This window comes from Geotrypetes seraphini, chromosome 16 (assembly GCF_902459505.1).
Source record: "Geotrypetes seraphini chromosome 16, aGeoSer1.1, whole genome shotgun sequence".
Lineage (NCBI taxonomy): Eukaryota > Metazoa > Chordata > Amphibia > Gymnophiona > Dermophiidae > Geotrypetes > Geotrypetes seraphini.
The window spans coordinates 54,174,647-54,189,936 of record NC_047099.1 but is presented as its reverse complement, the minus strand read 5'-3'; the positions used below and the strand labels follow the sequence as shown (position 1 = coordinate 54,189,936).

Here is a 15,290-nt window from a genome sequence, read left to right as displayed (position 1 = left end):
AGAATAAATGCCCCTACTTAACATTCAAGTAATTAGGGGTTCAAATCCTACATGTTACTCCTTACTTATATTAGGACTGATATCAATTACTTAAGGTTTCATAAACATTTGAAAACTTTTTTTATATGATTTGTTGTAATATTCATGTTATAATGATATTTTAATTAGTGATTGCTTTTGTATTTTCCTGTAGATTTTACGGCCTCCTTGAATGTAAATCGCCTTGAACCTTTTTGGTATAGTGTAATAAGATCTTTAGCAAAGGTACTTGATTTTGTTTGACGAACTTGCTGCCCTTCTTCGAGGGAATAAATAGGCAGATAGACAAGGGCGACCAGGTCGACATTGCATATCTGGATTTTCAGAAGGCGTTCGATAAGGTTCCACATAAACGACTACTTCAGAAAATTGCGAGCCATGGAATCGAGGGTGAAATACGTGGATTAAAAACTGGCTGGAGCATAGGAAACAGAGTGGGGATAAATGAACAATACTCGGACTGGAAGAGCGTCGTATGTGTATGTATGTACGATCCATCATAACTCTCAAATGCATGGAGCAATTTCAACCAAACTTGGTATATATATGACTTGCTAGCTGGAAAAAATACTGATATTAGTGTCTAATACAGATATTAGTGTCTAATCCATGGCTTTCCAGAGAGGGCCATTCTTGCTGCTAAAAATTAAGATGTTCACGATTCCTTAACTTTTTAAAAATGATCAAACTTCATAAAAGCAGTAAAATCTTTTACAGTTGCACCTGAACTGGACTGCAATTATGGACTTTGACTTCTAAATCGTTACCTGAATGAGTCTACAATGCTGTTACCAGGAAAATTAACATCAACCTTTGTAAAAGTATCTGTTTGTGCTATGTAGTTATTTAATTATACTACGTATGCTGATCTGTAACCCATTCTGGTCTCTTTTGGGAGGATGAGCTAAATAACCAAAGAAATATATAAAGAAATAAAATGCATATAAAGAAATTTTATGCTGAATTTCAAATCTTAGATCTATAGGTGCTATTCTGGATAGTGCCACACGAGGGCGCCATTACCTTAGAGATAACTATATTTAATAGCTCAGTGCTGTCCTCCTGTGGTCATTCCTCAGACTACAGGTATAATAATCACAAAATTCATATGTGTATGTATGTATGTTCCAATATAACTGAAACGCATGGACAGATTTCAACCAAACTTGGTATACATATCACTTACTATCTGGAAAAAAATACTGTGGGGTGGGAAAGGGGTGACATGTAAAAATTATTGAAAAAGATAGATTTTACTGTCTACCGGAGTTTTCGGGCTCGCTGAGATGATGTTCCAGCATAACTCTAAAACGCATGGACAGATTTCAGCTAAACTTGGTATACATATCACTTACTATTTGGGAAAAAATACTGTCGGGGCAGGAATGGGGTGACGTAAAAATTATCAAAAACTACAGATATTAGTGTGTAATCCATAGTTTTCAGGGTCGCTCAGACAGTCCTGTCTGAAACGCATAGAGAAATTTCAACCAAACTTGGTATACATATGACTTACTATTGGGGAAAAATACTGTGGGGGTGGGGAAGTTGGTAACCTTGCTGTAACAATGCCTCTAGATATTGCTGTAAGAACGTTTCCTTGGAGGCATTGTTACAGCAATATCTGTAGATGTTGCTTTAACAATCCCTCCAAGGAAACGTAAGGCAATTGGCCAAATGCAATCAAAGGCTAAAAAAATGAAACAACAGTGTAGATAAGAAACTTCTGAGGACAGGAATACAAGACTTGCGACGCTGCGCAAGAGAGCTGCTATATCTAGAGCTTCAGAGACAGTACAGCAGCTTGAGGCCAGGCTACAGCATATGAAAGATTAGTATCCAATCCATAGTTTTTGGTCTCGCTGAGATGAATAATGACACTCCCAATGCCAATTAAAGTCCTGGGCAACGCCAGGTGATCAGCTAGTTTTTAATAAACTTAGAGATTAGATTAAAATACTCATTTGGTTTGAACAGCATCAGCATCCTTTCTTGGTGTGAAAAGATGGTCATTTGGTATTTTATACTGGTCAGTCTTCGTCACATCTTCAGTGTGTGTTGGTTCCTTTGCCTTACAACACACAGTCGCAACAGAACTTTGCTTCCGACTAGGTACCAGGCCCACCTGGAGATGGAGAGCTCCCCACTCAATGGCTGCAGTTCCTGCTCATCGTACTCTCACAAGATTTCACCACTCAGTTCTGCCCTGAATGACAAAAGCTCGGGCAATGACGCCATCTCATCGTCAACTGTCATTTCACTGTTGCTTCCTGGTGTTTCCTCAAGAGATGGCTAGCGTTCTCTTCGTTTGGAAACCAAGTGACCCGTTCATATCTCCTCAACATCTCAGTTCCACTTCCCTGAATTTCACCCATTTTTTATGACCCAGGAAACGCCGAGTTGCTGCTGGTCAGAATTTATTTTTAGGATCATACCAGTGATATCTTTTCCTGCTTTTCATAATAACTCCCAAAAATTGTAGTTCTACTATTAGTGGGGCACTTATATAAGGGGGAGGAGCCTCTTTTCAGATTCGTCAATGACGTGTGGCGAGAACCTGATATTGCATTAAATTACATTAATATTTATGAATCGCTAATCCGTATACCTAATAGGACTTCAATGCGATTTCCAAATTACAAAGAGACTTGTTTTCCACTGTGAAGTTCAATCGCCTTCTTCTGTCCACCTCCATGCACCCAGGAGCAGCCTGTGGTTAATGTGGAGAGAAGCAGCAGCCATGTGCAGAGACTCAGTGCAGGGCCTCATTTCCATATGTTTTCGTAGGCCTCAGCAGCTGGAGTCATCACTGTTGCAACTCTCTGGGGCTTGTTGCGTCCGAGCAATTGGAATCGACATTTCAGCCATTGTGCTGTGGCTTTCTTCAGGGTCTTTCTATAGTGGTTTCTCAAATCTGATGGGTTTGAGCAATTTCATCGGAATAGTTTTTCCATTCTGGAACGCAGGAAAATTTGTTGGCACAATTTAAAGTCAGGAAAGCAGGAGATTTGGGCAGGAAATTCCCCACCTCAATTTACTGCTGAAATCTTCCCGAGTTTAAATTATACCAACAAATTACCCTACTTTCCAGACTCATAAGAAGTGCTCCAATTAAACCACTCGCCTCAAACCCCAACCAATCAGATTCTATAAACCCTCATATAAAGACAAACTGCAGACTTTACAAAACCCCCTGAAGAAAACTACAGCACAATGGCTGAAACTTCAGTTACACTTCTCAGATGTACCAAGACCTGGAGAGTCATAACAGTGGGTTAATTTCTATACATTACGTAGCAGTAAAGTAAAGCCATGTATGAAAAACACAGGGCTCCTTTTACTAAGCTATTCTAGTAGTTTTATACACGTGATAAATTGCACGCACTAGTGAAAGGAGCCCACAGTCTTTTAACGGTAAGTCCCAGCCACCTGTGAATTTCTTTCCTCTCTTCCTGTCGGCATACTCTCACTCACCTGTGAAGATCTCGTTTCTTCCCCTGCACGGAGTTCCTCGTCTCGTGTCGCTCCGATTTCTCATTTTCCAACCTTAAAAAAAAAAAAAAAATTAATCTATATTCAGAGAATATTTTATCTGTTCAAATCCGTCTGTCTCGCTTACCAACATCAGCCAGCCTTCTTAACAGGACTGGGCTGTTATTGCTGACCAAAATAATAAGAATAACTTTATTTTTCTTTACCGCCAACACCCAAAAAGTTCTAGGCGGTTCACAGTTTTCTCAAAGCTTTCGCGCTAAGTGAAAATGCCATGTTGAAGTGATCAAATTCTGTTTAATAAATCTGCTCTAGGGCTCAGTATAGCAAAAAAAATTTTCAAATCCCACAGTGTACGATTTGTATTAACTCTAGCTTGGAAAAGCCCTGAACCTCCCTGGAAGTGCCGTTTGCAACATATCTGTATCATGGGCAACCTGAGGGTTACAGGTCAGAAGCATAGCCAGAAGTCCATTTTTGGGGTTCCCAGGGTATAATTTGGACATTTTGGGCTAGTTACAATACATTACATTAGTGATTTCTATTCCCCTTGTACCTTGCGATTCAAAGCGGATTACATTAAAAGAGAGCTGGACATTTCCAGGAGGATGCATTACATTGGAAAATTTCTGGTTACAAATTGAGGATTCAGATTACATTACATTGGAAATATCCGGCTTCCTTACATTGGTAGATAGCTGGTTTCGGTAGGCGATATTAGGTTTCAGGTTGATTACTTGGGTTTCCGGTTACATTTTTGGGACGATTGAAGATATGGTACTAGGGAGTGGGCTGTACTTGGGAAAGTTATAGAGGGGATAGGAGGAGGGGGAGATTAAGTAGATTGAATATACTTTTTGAATAGAAGTGTTTTGATTTCTTTATGGAATGCTTTGAGGTCAGATGTTGTGGTTAACAATTTGGAGATGGAGGGTTCAAGTTTTGCTGCTTGCGTTGCTAGGAGGTTATCATATAGCTTTTTGCGATGAGTGCCTTTGAGTGGTGGGTAGGAGAATGGGGTCTGTGTTTTCCTTGTTCTGGGTGGAAGGTTACGATTTTGGCGATTGTTTAGATAGGCAGGTGCAGTACCGTAAATTACTTTGAAGAGTAGACTGTATAGTTTGAATTGAATCCTAGCTCAAATCGGTAGCCAATGTGAGTCTAGGTAGGCATTGGTGATGTGGTCCAATTTTCCGAGAGAATAGATTAGTCTGAGAGCTGTATTCTGAACGGTCTTTAGTTGTTTGATCATGTTTGTGGGGCATGGTCGATAGAGGATATTGCAGTAGTCTACAAGTCCTAGTACAAGGGATTGAACTATGATCCTATATTGTTCTTTGGGGGTACTGATAGACAGAACCCTAAAGCCATCGGCTCAATGTGCGGCGGCGGCGAAGAAAGCAAACAGGATGTTGGGCATGATTAAGAAGGGGATCACGAGTAGATCGGAGGACGTCATAATGCCACTTTACAGAGCAATGGTCAGACCACACTTAGAATACTGTCTCCAACACTGGTCTCCATACCTTAAGAAGGATATAACTCTGCTGGAGAGGGTGCAGAGGCGAGCCACGAAACTAGTCAAAGATATGGAGAATTTGAGCTACAAAGAACGCCTCAGAAAACTGGGACTGTTCACCCTCGAGAAGAGAAGACTGCGAGGGGATTTGATAGAGACTTTTAAAATATTAAAAGGATTTGACAAAATAGACCAGGAAGCAGCATTACTGACATTTTCAGATGTGACACGGACAAGAGGACATAGCCTGAAACTGAGTGGCAGCAGGTTCAGGACAAATGTCAGGAAGTTCTGTTTCACACAGCGAGTGGTGGGCGCTTGGAATGCTCTCCCGGAGGAGCTGGTGGCGGAGACTTCTGTTCAGGGTTTCAAGCGCAAGTTGGATGCACACCTTCTTGCAAATCATATCGAGGGATACGGGAAATCCGGGTCTCCAACAAGGAGCACCTAAATGGGCCTCCGCGTGTGCGGATCACCGGACTAGATGGACCTAGGTCTGATCCGGTGAAGGCGTTTCTTATGTTCTTATGTCAAAGAATTTTCTTATTTTTCTTAGGTTGCGCATTGTGAAAAATGCTTTTTGGTAGTTTTGTTGATTTGAGTCTGCATTGTGCAGCATCTGTCTATCAGCACTCCCAGGATTTTGATTGAGGTCTGTATTGAGTATTTGGTTGCTTTAATTTCCAGGTCTGTTTTAAAAATGAATAAGGGTCAAAGAGTACCCAAACTGCTCAGATGACCACTGAAGGGATGAAAATATGGCTCCCACACACTCACCCCAGTGGTCACTGAGCCCTTCTCCTTCCCACCTCCCCAAATATCAAGTTTCAAGTTTATTCTAAATGTGATTAATCGCTTATTCAAAATTCTAAGCAATGTACACATCAATAAAATTACAAAATTTTAGGGGATAACAAAACAAACGAAAAACCAAATCTTGCAAACATATTTAAAACAAGAGGAGAGAGTGAGAAAAGAAATACAAATTGTTGATAGTAGATAAGACAATTATGGGAAAAAAACTTGAAATGAGACTCCTAGACAGGCTTTCTAATTATTAAATGCATCCTTAAAAAGAAAGCTTTTTAATTTGCTCTTAAATTTATCCAAATTGTGTTCTTCCCTTAAATAAATAGGGAGGGAATTCCATGTTTGAGGGGCTGTGTCAGAAAAAATGACTTGCCACCGTATGTTAATAATTTTAACTGAGTGAATCCTATATAATAAAACCCTAGCCGCGCATGCGCACTCCTATCTGCGTGCTTCCATGATCCGTAGCCGCAGGAGTGCGCATGCGCGAGTCCCCAGCCTTACACCTACCTACACTCGCCGGCAGGACTCGCCACCAGCGCTGAATTCCCTGCTCTACAAAGACGGGGATCGTAGGAGGCCCGAAATCACCCGAACTCACAGCCACATACCGGCACAAACCTCCCTCCAGCGTTGGCAGCCGCAGCATACTAAACAGGCTGCTTCGCGGCTTTCTCCTGCCGGTGAGTCTCCTGCTGGTGACGTCATCAGTGACGCGACAGAGGGACTCAACTGCAGGAGAAAGCTGCAAAGCAGCCTGTTTAGCGTGCTGTGGCTGCCAACGCTGGAGGGAGGTTTGTTAAGGTCATGTCGCATGGGAGAGAGACATAAGAGAGTCACCGGGGGTTGGGCTGGGAGGGTAGAGAAGCGTCTGCCTCGGGTGCTTCAGGCAGCAGCAGCGTTTACAATTCACTGATGTTGCCGGCTTCAGGCCTTCCTCTCTGGCAGGTCCTGCCTAAGGTCCCGCCAGAGAGGAAGACCTGAAGCCGGCAAAAGCAATGAATTGTGAATGCTGCTGCTGTCCGATGAAGTTCAAGGAGGAAAGGGAGCAGAGTGGGAGAGAATGGCTTGGAGGGAAGAAGACATGGCAGGTTGGGCAGACTGGATGGACCATTCGGGTCTTTATCTGCCGTCATCTACTATGTTACTATGTTAGTATGGCATGGAGGGAAGGAGGAAAGTATGCCAGACCAAGGGAAAAGGAAGGGGGAAAGGAAGGAGGAGATGTCATATGGAACAGAGAGAGAGAGAGGGCGAAACCTGGATGGAAAGAGAAGAGAGAGCAGTGAATGGAAGGGGCAAGACAGAGGGTGAACAGTAGATGGAAGGGGTAGAGAGAGGGAGACAGACACTGAATGGAAGTCTGAGGGACAGGGGGAGCAGACGTTGGAAGGAAGTGGAGAGGAGAAAGAAAAAAGGGCACATGCAGGATTGAGGGTAGAGGATAGAGTTAGAAATAAAGATAGAGAGACAGGGGGCCAGGGAGAGACACAGACAGAAAGAATGACAGATTTCCTCTTGCCCGACGCGATTTAGAGGCTTTTTAAAACCCGGAAAAAAGTGCCGGGTTTTGAAAAGCCGTCCGAACCCCCGGACAGGTCCTCGAAAAGGAGGAAATCCAGACGTCTGGTAACCCTACCTGAATGGGTCCATTTTTCATTTGTGAGGCAGTGAATATGTAGCGAATATGAATTAGTGTATTACTCAATTTAGATTTTTTTTTTTTTGCACTTTTTAAGATTTTCTTATGAATGTTATCGTATGGAAACTGCGGGTTACGAGAATTTTAAATAAATAAATATGTACCTGGCACCCTTAATGTGAAGTTCACAGCAGTTAAAACAATTATAACAACTTTATAAAGATCTGGGGGCCATTAGAGAATTATTGTAATAATGGATACATGTATTTTATTGGGGGGAGAGGGGGAATTGGATGATTAATATTTTTATTTAATGATTTGGATTTCTGTTGAAGAATTGTTGGGTGGGGGAAAGGGTTATAATTTCTACTTTAATGGATTATATGTATAAGAATGTCAAGTGCTGTATATTTTATTAGTAATGTAATGTTTTAATATTCATCACTTGTTTGTCAGTTTTAAAATGAATAAAGAATTAAAAAAAGAGGTCACAGCAGTGCCACCAAGGGTATCCCACTGCTCTAATGGCACATCTGTGTGGCTAGTTCATTAAAAATACTGGCCCCCTCCTACATGCAAATGACTTGTTTTGGATGATTTTAATTTGGATGCTTTTTTATTTTTTTTATAATGGCAAAAAAAAAAAAAAAAAGAGACATCTTTTTTGGGTTCGAAAATGGACATTTTTTCCACCTGGTTTTTGGACGTGTGGCCCTTAATTCTGGAAATAAGAAAATCGGACAATTTCCGGGCATGGTGCTAGCGGCCTTCGTTCATAGAAAAGACCTGCGTAAAAGGACCCCTAAGTGCACAAAATTCCTATTTGTTCTAGAACAGGAAAAAAAGGAAAAGAGAAGAACATGAAACTTTTTGGGGCTGCTGACTGCTACTTCTTAACGCATATAAGTCAATCATCTTATCAGCCTCTCCCTACCCCTCTCACTGGGGATCGTTCTCGCCTCTCCAAAGCCACTGCAGGACTGTCTCGGAAGAGCTCACACCCGTGCCCTCCCAGCTTAAAAGTCTCTATTCCCCATTATATTCTCACCTGACCAGAAACAGCTGGAGGACTGTCCCCAGGTATATGCGCCTGTCTCTCACCTGTCCAGAAGCAGCCGCAGAACGGTCTCTGCCGAGGTGAAGGTACGATAAGTGGCTAGGAACGCAGGCACGTAAAAGTTATCCCCAAGTCCGAAAGCATCCAGGAGATGAAGCACCAGAGCTTGTGTTGTCCCTGCTTTCAATGCCCGAATCTGAGCTGTGCCTTGAGAACCGACAGACGCAGTGTTCTCCTCCTATGAAAGATAGACCCAATATGTGAGAGCTGCACTCTATCAGAGAGAGAAAGACAAAAGACACACACGTGGAATGGGACACCTTGAATCTTAGCTGAGTCCGAGCTGAGACACGCACGGAATGGGACAGCTTGAATCTGAGCTGAGTCCCAACTCCTGAGAGCTGAGACACGTGGAATGGGACACCTTAAATCTCAGTTGAGTCTGAGTGACATCGAAGGTGCACGTCCTTCTGACCTGGGATTAAGGGTTCATGGGGAAGTCAGGTGTGGGGAGTTGGTCTCTAATTGAGGGAAGGGGTAGGGAGCTTGGAAGAACAGAGTCAGCCTGCAGCTCCTTGTGCCCTGGGGTCTCTGGGGATGACTAGGGCTCCCATTGTTTTGGGATCAGCTTGAAGACTGTTCCTCTCTCCATACTCACCCCAGGGGACCTCCCAGCAGAAGCCGTCTGCGCCGGGGGGATCTGACGAGTCGCCACAGTGAAAATTGCACCGTCTGCTGATTCCTCTGTTAAACATAGTGGAGCCTGAAAGAGAAAAGGAGAAAGAGGCATCAGGGGTAAGACCCCCCCTCACTTAACATCCTGTCTCTCTTTCCATCTGCTGCTGGATCCTAGAGGCTGTTACAAAACAGATGGCTTGTTACGTTTGTAAGACCATGTTGGTCGGCCCAAACGTCCATCAAGCCTGGCATCCCGTGTCCAATATGGACCACAAGGTGTCATTGCACTGAGTTATCCTTGCGCTCAATTGTCTTGCGCGCTATTGTCTTTGCGCTGAGTTGTCTTTGCATTTTTGTCTGCCGCGCTATTGTCTTGCGCGCATTTGACCTGTCACCATAATTCCGGTACTGATCCAATACAAGGAATCCCAGCCCCCAGGGCTCCGCCAGTATTACTCACCTTTGCTGGTAAACAGTACCAGGTACTGCGGGATAGCTGCCCTTCAGGCCCAGCGTACAAACAGCCCCCAAGCCCAGAGAACACCTTCATCTGCTGGGGGGAGGGTCACGACCTGGGGACTGAAGAAGAAGCAGACTCTTCCCTCTTTGACTTGAACTCTCTCCCTTCCGTACAACGCTGAGGTCTCTAATTCACCCCTGCTTCTCTCTCTTCAAGCTGTCTTCCTGCCCCTCTCTCCTCACCCAGTCTGCCATCCCTTCACGTTTTCTTTCTCCCCACTTGTCCTCTCTTCTTGGCTCCCCTTTCAAGCTCTAAATACCCCCCTGGTCCTTTTTCTCTCCCCAGAAGCTGTCAATGCTTCCCGCCTCTCCCATCTTCCCTCCCCCTCCCTGCAAACTCTCAAGGCCAACCCCCCTCCACAGTTACTACTCACCCTCCCTCCCTACAAGATGTCAATTCCCTTCATGCCCCATCCTCCCTTCTATCCCTCCCTCCTTACAAACTATTAATACCCCTTCCTCCCTCTCTATAAATTCTTAAGTCTATTCTTCCTCTCTTCAACTTGCCAGTTTCCTCCTGTCCCCATCCCTCCCCCTACAAGTTGCCCATCTCCCTCTATCTCCTCTTCCTTCCAAGAGACTTTCAGTGCCCACCCTCCCCCCTACAAATTGGCCCCCTCTCTTTCTCCCCTTTTTCCTTCTCCCTCTGAACTGTTAGTACCCCTCTCTCCCTCTCATTCCCCCCTTCCTAGGAGATAACTATGTAAGGAGCCACACCAGCAGGAAGAGGGGAATGAGACTTGGCCCCGAAGCTTCTCTCTCCGGCCCTAAGATGCTCTGTGCCTCTCACCCCACCTCTGCACAAGGTATCAGGAGGCCTGGTCATCAATAACCTGTCCCTCTTTCCAGTAGAGGAGGGGGGAGCTTGCTTTTAATCAGTCTGCGTCAGGGCCCTCTGTCTGCTTGCAAGAAACAGGAAAAACAATTCACAGGCAAAACCGGTTTTGTCAGCTCTGCTTCCTGCTTTGTAACACCAGGCGGTGTGGTTATACCCACAGAGTTCCCTTTCAGGCAGTCAGGCACAAAGAACCACATCAACACAAGACAGGCGGACAGGGCCGGCATTAGGAGGATGCTTGTCTCAGACCCCTATGCCAGAGACCCCGAGTCTGCCCATAAACTGCCCCCCAGACTGCTGGCAGGCACCTTTGCAAATTTCTGCCCTGGGCCCCAGTATGTCCAACTCCGGTCCTAATGGAGTCCTCGGCTTCGTCATCTTACACAGCAGCACCCCCCCCGACCCCCCCCCAGCCCTAGGGTCGTCTCAAGAGATTGTGATGCAGGCAGGGTTCCACATTAGGAATCACCACCCAGGAAAAGGATTTAGGCGTCATCATTAAAGAGACGTTGAAACCCTCAGCTCAATGTGCGGCTGCAGCGGCTAAGACAGCAAACAGGTTAGGAATTGTCAGGAAAGGAATGGAAAAACAGATGAAAAATGTTCTAATGCCTTTATATCGCTCTATGGTACGGCCGCACCTCCAATACTGTGTGCAATTCTGGTCACCGTGTCTCAAAAAAGATATAGCGGAATTAGAAAAGATACAAAGAAGGGTGACGAAAATGATAAAAGGGATGGGACGACTTCTCTATGAGGAAAAGCTAAAGCGACTAGGGCTCTTCAGCTTGGAGAAGAGATGGCTCGGGGATGATATGATGAGGTCTATAAAATACTGAGTGGAAAGGGTAGATGTGAATCGCTTGTTCACTCATTCCAAAAATACTAGGACTAGGGGAATGAGATGAAGCTACTAAGCAGTAGATTTAAAACAATCCAGAGAAAATATTTCTTCACACAATGTGTAATTAAACTCTGGAATTCATTGCTGGAGAACGTGGTGGAATTAGTTAGCTTAGCAGGGTTTAAAAAAGGCTTAGATCATTTCCTACAAGAGAAGTCCATATGCCATTATTGAGATGGCTTGGGGAAATGCACTGCTTATTCCTAGGTTAAGCAGCATAAAATCTGTTTTACTTGGGATCTTGTCAGGTACTTGTGACCTGGATTGGCCACTCCTGAAAACAGGGTACTGGGCTTGATGAATCTTTAATCTGTCCCCCGTGCCAAGTTTGCCAAGAGCAAAGCCACACGCTCTCATCATTGTGAATGAAAGGTGAGTCAATGAGACAACTTTTGGCACCTTTGACCTTCAGTGCTTGAAGCCACTCACCTGGCTCCTGCCTTAAGCTGGTCACCTGTGGGGTCCTCAACTCAGTTTCTTCACCTTCCTCAGCCACTCCCCTCCACCCTCAGCACCATTCAATGTAAACCATGCAGCAGTAACTGGCTTCAAATTTGCTCAGTGGAGGAGTGGGGAGGAGGACAGGCATATTTGATCCAATCCTGGGTTTAGCCCATTGCATGCAGGGACCTGTAGTCTTTTCCCCAAAAAATAAGAACTACAAGTCCCTGCATGCAATGGGGTAAACCCAGGACTGGATTAACCCTGCTGGGCAAATCTGGAGCCAATTTACAAACCTACTATAAGATCCCACTGTGGTCTGTGTGTCTCACTAAAGGAAAAGCACCAAGCAGGGGAGTCAGAGAATTGAACAAATATCTTCATTACCCAAAGAGGGAGAGGAGGGGACTGGAGCAGAGAGAAGCAAGTGGGTGGGAGACAGCTGACTGGGGGAGAACAAAAGTTTCTTTTAAGGGGAGGCTAGTGGTCAGTCTGATGTCCGGCAGTCACATGCTCCGTTACAGGACTGGCCAGCAGCTGACTTGCAGTACTAAATACTGGCCAGTCATGCAAAGCCCCCTAAATCACTTGGGTGTAGAATGACCGAATAGGCCAAGAGGTACCATCTCTCAACTGTCGGCAGTCCTGCACCTACACCGAGACTTACTTGCAGGCAGGACATCATTCCCCGGTGAAAAGTGTAGTTACTTACCTGTAACGTAGGTTCTCCATGGACAGCAGGATAGTCAGCCACATATGGCAGTTAACACAGCACTTTATCTAAAACCTTGTTTCCACAACTTCACCTGATTACCCTGCCCGGCTCGGCCTCCACAGCCAGGCGAGGGATGCACAGAGCGCTAAGGCGCAGGTCCAGTCGGTACATCCCTCGGCTAGGGAGTCACCCATATGTGGCTGACTCATCCTGCTTGTCCTAGCAGGACATCATTCCCCGGTGAAACGCACATTCACTAATTCGGGGGTCACAAGCAAGCAGGCCAAGGGCTCCAATAACGCATACAAACTCGTGAAATTGGGTCACATTCGTGAGCTCTGCGGGTTCTACGCACATTTCCTAAACTGCAAACTCCAGTGTGCGCACATATTGACTGCAAACTCCAGTGTTCGCACATATTGACTGCAAACTCCAGTGTACGCATGTGAATCTGTGGGCACACACATATATAGATAGCATATATATATATACAGACCTCTGCTTGTTCCGTCTCAGGGCAGCACTGGCTTCGCAAACGGTACGCACAGAGGATGACTCCCGGCTCCGTTCTGGCCCTCTCCAGAAGCTGGCGTTTTCCATGAAGCATCATTGTGGCGGCCCAGGTTCAAAAGGGGGTTCCTGTTCTATCCAAAAGGACCAGGTCGAGCTCAGGTCCACGTGCCCATCCCCAAAGGCGGGAAGAGGAATGGAAAACGAGCCCCAGGGATCCAGAGATTCACAGGAACCGCCGGCCACGGAGCAAGAGATCCCCAAACTCCACATGCCACAGGTCCTGCATATCACCGACCTGACGCATCACAGCCAAATGGACACAGCAGAGCAGAAATCCAGGCCAGGCTCGACAGATCTCGCATGCCAAGGGCCCCAGCAGTTCAAAGATCAACCCCCCCCCCTCACGATCTCGTGCAAGTCACTTAACTCTCTACTGCCTTGGGACAAACTCAGAACAAATGTACACCGCTTCAGTAGCTCTCGGGCTTTATATAGGAAATGAAATACATAAATAACCCTTCTCTGCACTGTTTGAAAACTGGGCGGAGGACAGACTGGTAATCTGGAGCGATAGAGCCAAAGAGGACAGCAGTATAGCCATAGGAACAGCAGCCCTGAGGGCTTGAGAGGAAGGGCCCGAGTTTCTCCTCAAGGTTCCTCCTCCTCTCCGTCACACACTCCCTTCTTCTTATGCACTGACCATTATTGCTTCCCCACTGTTGTCTGTTCTGGAGATCTCTCCAGCTGATTCAACTTCTACCTTTTGGCAGTCGCTGCTTCCATGCTGGAAGTCTCTCTGGGTTCCACGCAGTCTCTTTCTCATTGACTGATTTCTTGCTGTTGTGTCCTGGAAGCCTCTCATAGATTTTGTCTCTCTCCAACCCACTCCCAGCTGTCACACACAACTTTTACACCACTGCTTCCACGCTGGAAGTCTCTCTGGGTCACATGTAGTCTCTCTCTTACTGATTTCTCGTTGTCTCTCCTGGAGGTCTCTCACACGCTTTCTCTGTCTAGTTGATTCCCAGTCGTCACACACAACTTCTACCTTTTGGCAGTCTCTGCTTCCATGCTGGAAGTTTCTCTGGGCCACCTGCACTGTCTCTCCAATTCCTCGCAGCGGTCTGTCCCGGCGGTCTCTCCGATCCCTTTCCTGCTGGCTTTCTCTCAAGGTCTCGCTCTTAGGTGGGATCTGAGACGTCTGAAGCAGAAAGGGCAGGATGCCGAGGAGGGTAGTTGGGTAGAAGTCACTTAGAGCTGCTGGTTTTGAGCAAGCTCCCAGTTTGTGTATGCTTAGCTTCCTGAGGCCCGGATACAGGTTTCCGGAGTTGTTTCTACAGCCAGGAAGGAAGGAAGGGTTCCTGCTTCCCCCCCCTCAACTCAGGATGACATTGGCCAAAAGGATGCAAAACTATATTTAATGAATATTTGCTATTACACAACATAGAAACATGACGGCAGATAAAGGCCAAATGGCCCATCCAGTCTGCCCATCCACAGTAACCATTATCTCTTTCTCTCTCTAAGAGATCCCACGTGCCTATCCCAGGCTCTCTTGAGTTCAGACAGTCTCTGTCTCCACCACCTCTACCGGGAGACTGTTCCACACATTTACCAGATTACTCTGGAGCTTATCACCTCTTAACTTCATCCTATGCCCTCTCATTCCAGAGCTCCCTTTCAAGATCCAGCAGTGGCTCTAAAATCATATAGGTCACTGGCAAGAGTCCAGAGCTCTTGAGAAAGCTCTGAACTCAAAAGGGCCCATCAGAAGTCCAGGCTCTCTGAAGTTATAAGAGTCATAGGCAGAAGTGTGGAGCCCAGAGGCCCTGAGAAAGGTGACTCGGGTAATATATGCAGGGCCTACGTCTAAGGTGAAACCTTTAGCGGTCACCATGGAGAAGACGACGAGAACAGGAGGGGTACAATGTAACTGGCATACAAAAGGTACATTGATGGGCAATGTCTGGCAGTGGGAAAGGGAAAGCTATTGGCGGCTGGCTTGAGCATAGGTGGAAGCTGCTACTATACTATGGTCTCAGGGCCTGGGAGAGCAGAGATAGGATTAATGGTAGTGGGGAGAGAGGTGTTTCCCTGCCGCTGGTGTGTAATTGACAAGATCC

The 15,290-nt window shown here is 45.7% G+C and overlaps 1 protein-coding gene across 2 annotated transcripts in view; it reads right to left on the bottom strand.

Moving 5' to 3' along the window:
- The window catches only part of RGL2 (ral guanine nucleotide dissociation stimulator like 2), a 69,399-nt gene extending 55,001 nt beyond the window's left edge, over positions 1 to 14,398 (bottom strand). Inside the window, exons 1-4 of one of the 2 annotated variants that reach the window (XM_033924822.1) lie at positions 13,151 to 14,398; positions 9,218 to 9,322; positions 8,604 to 8,797; positions 3,514 to 3,585 (exon numbers count right to left, since the gene is read on the bottom strand). In XM_033924822.1, coding sequence (XP_033780713.1) covers positions 3,514 to 3,585; positions 8,604 to 8,797; positions 9,218 to 9,322; positions 13,151 to 13,264 — 485 coding nt within the window. In that variant the 5' untranslated portion in view covers positions 13,265 to 14,398. Of the gene's footprint in view, positions 1 to 3,513; positions 3,586 to 8,603; positions 8,798 to 9,217; positions 9,323 to 9,697; positions 10,058 to 13,150 lie in introns of those variants that run through there. The other variant, XM_033924823.1, reaches the window with a different exon arrangement.
- Positions 14,399 to 15,290: the final 892 nt, after the last annotated feature.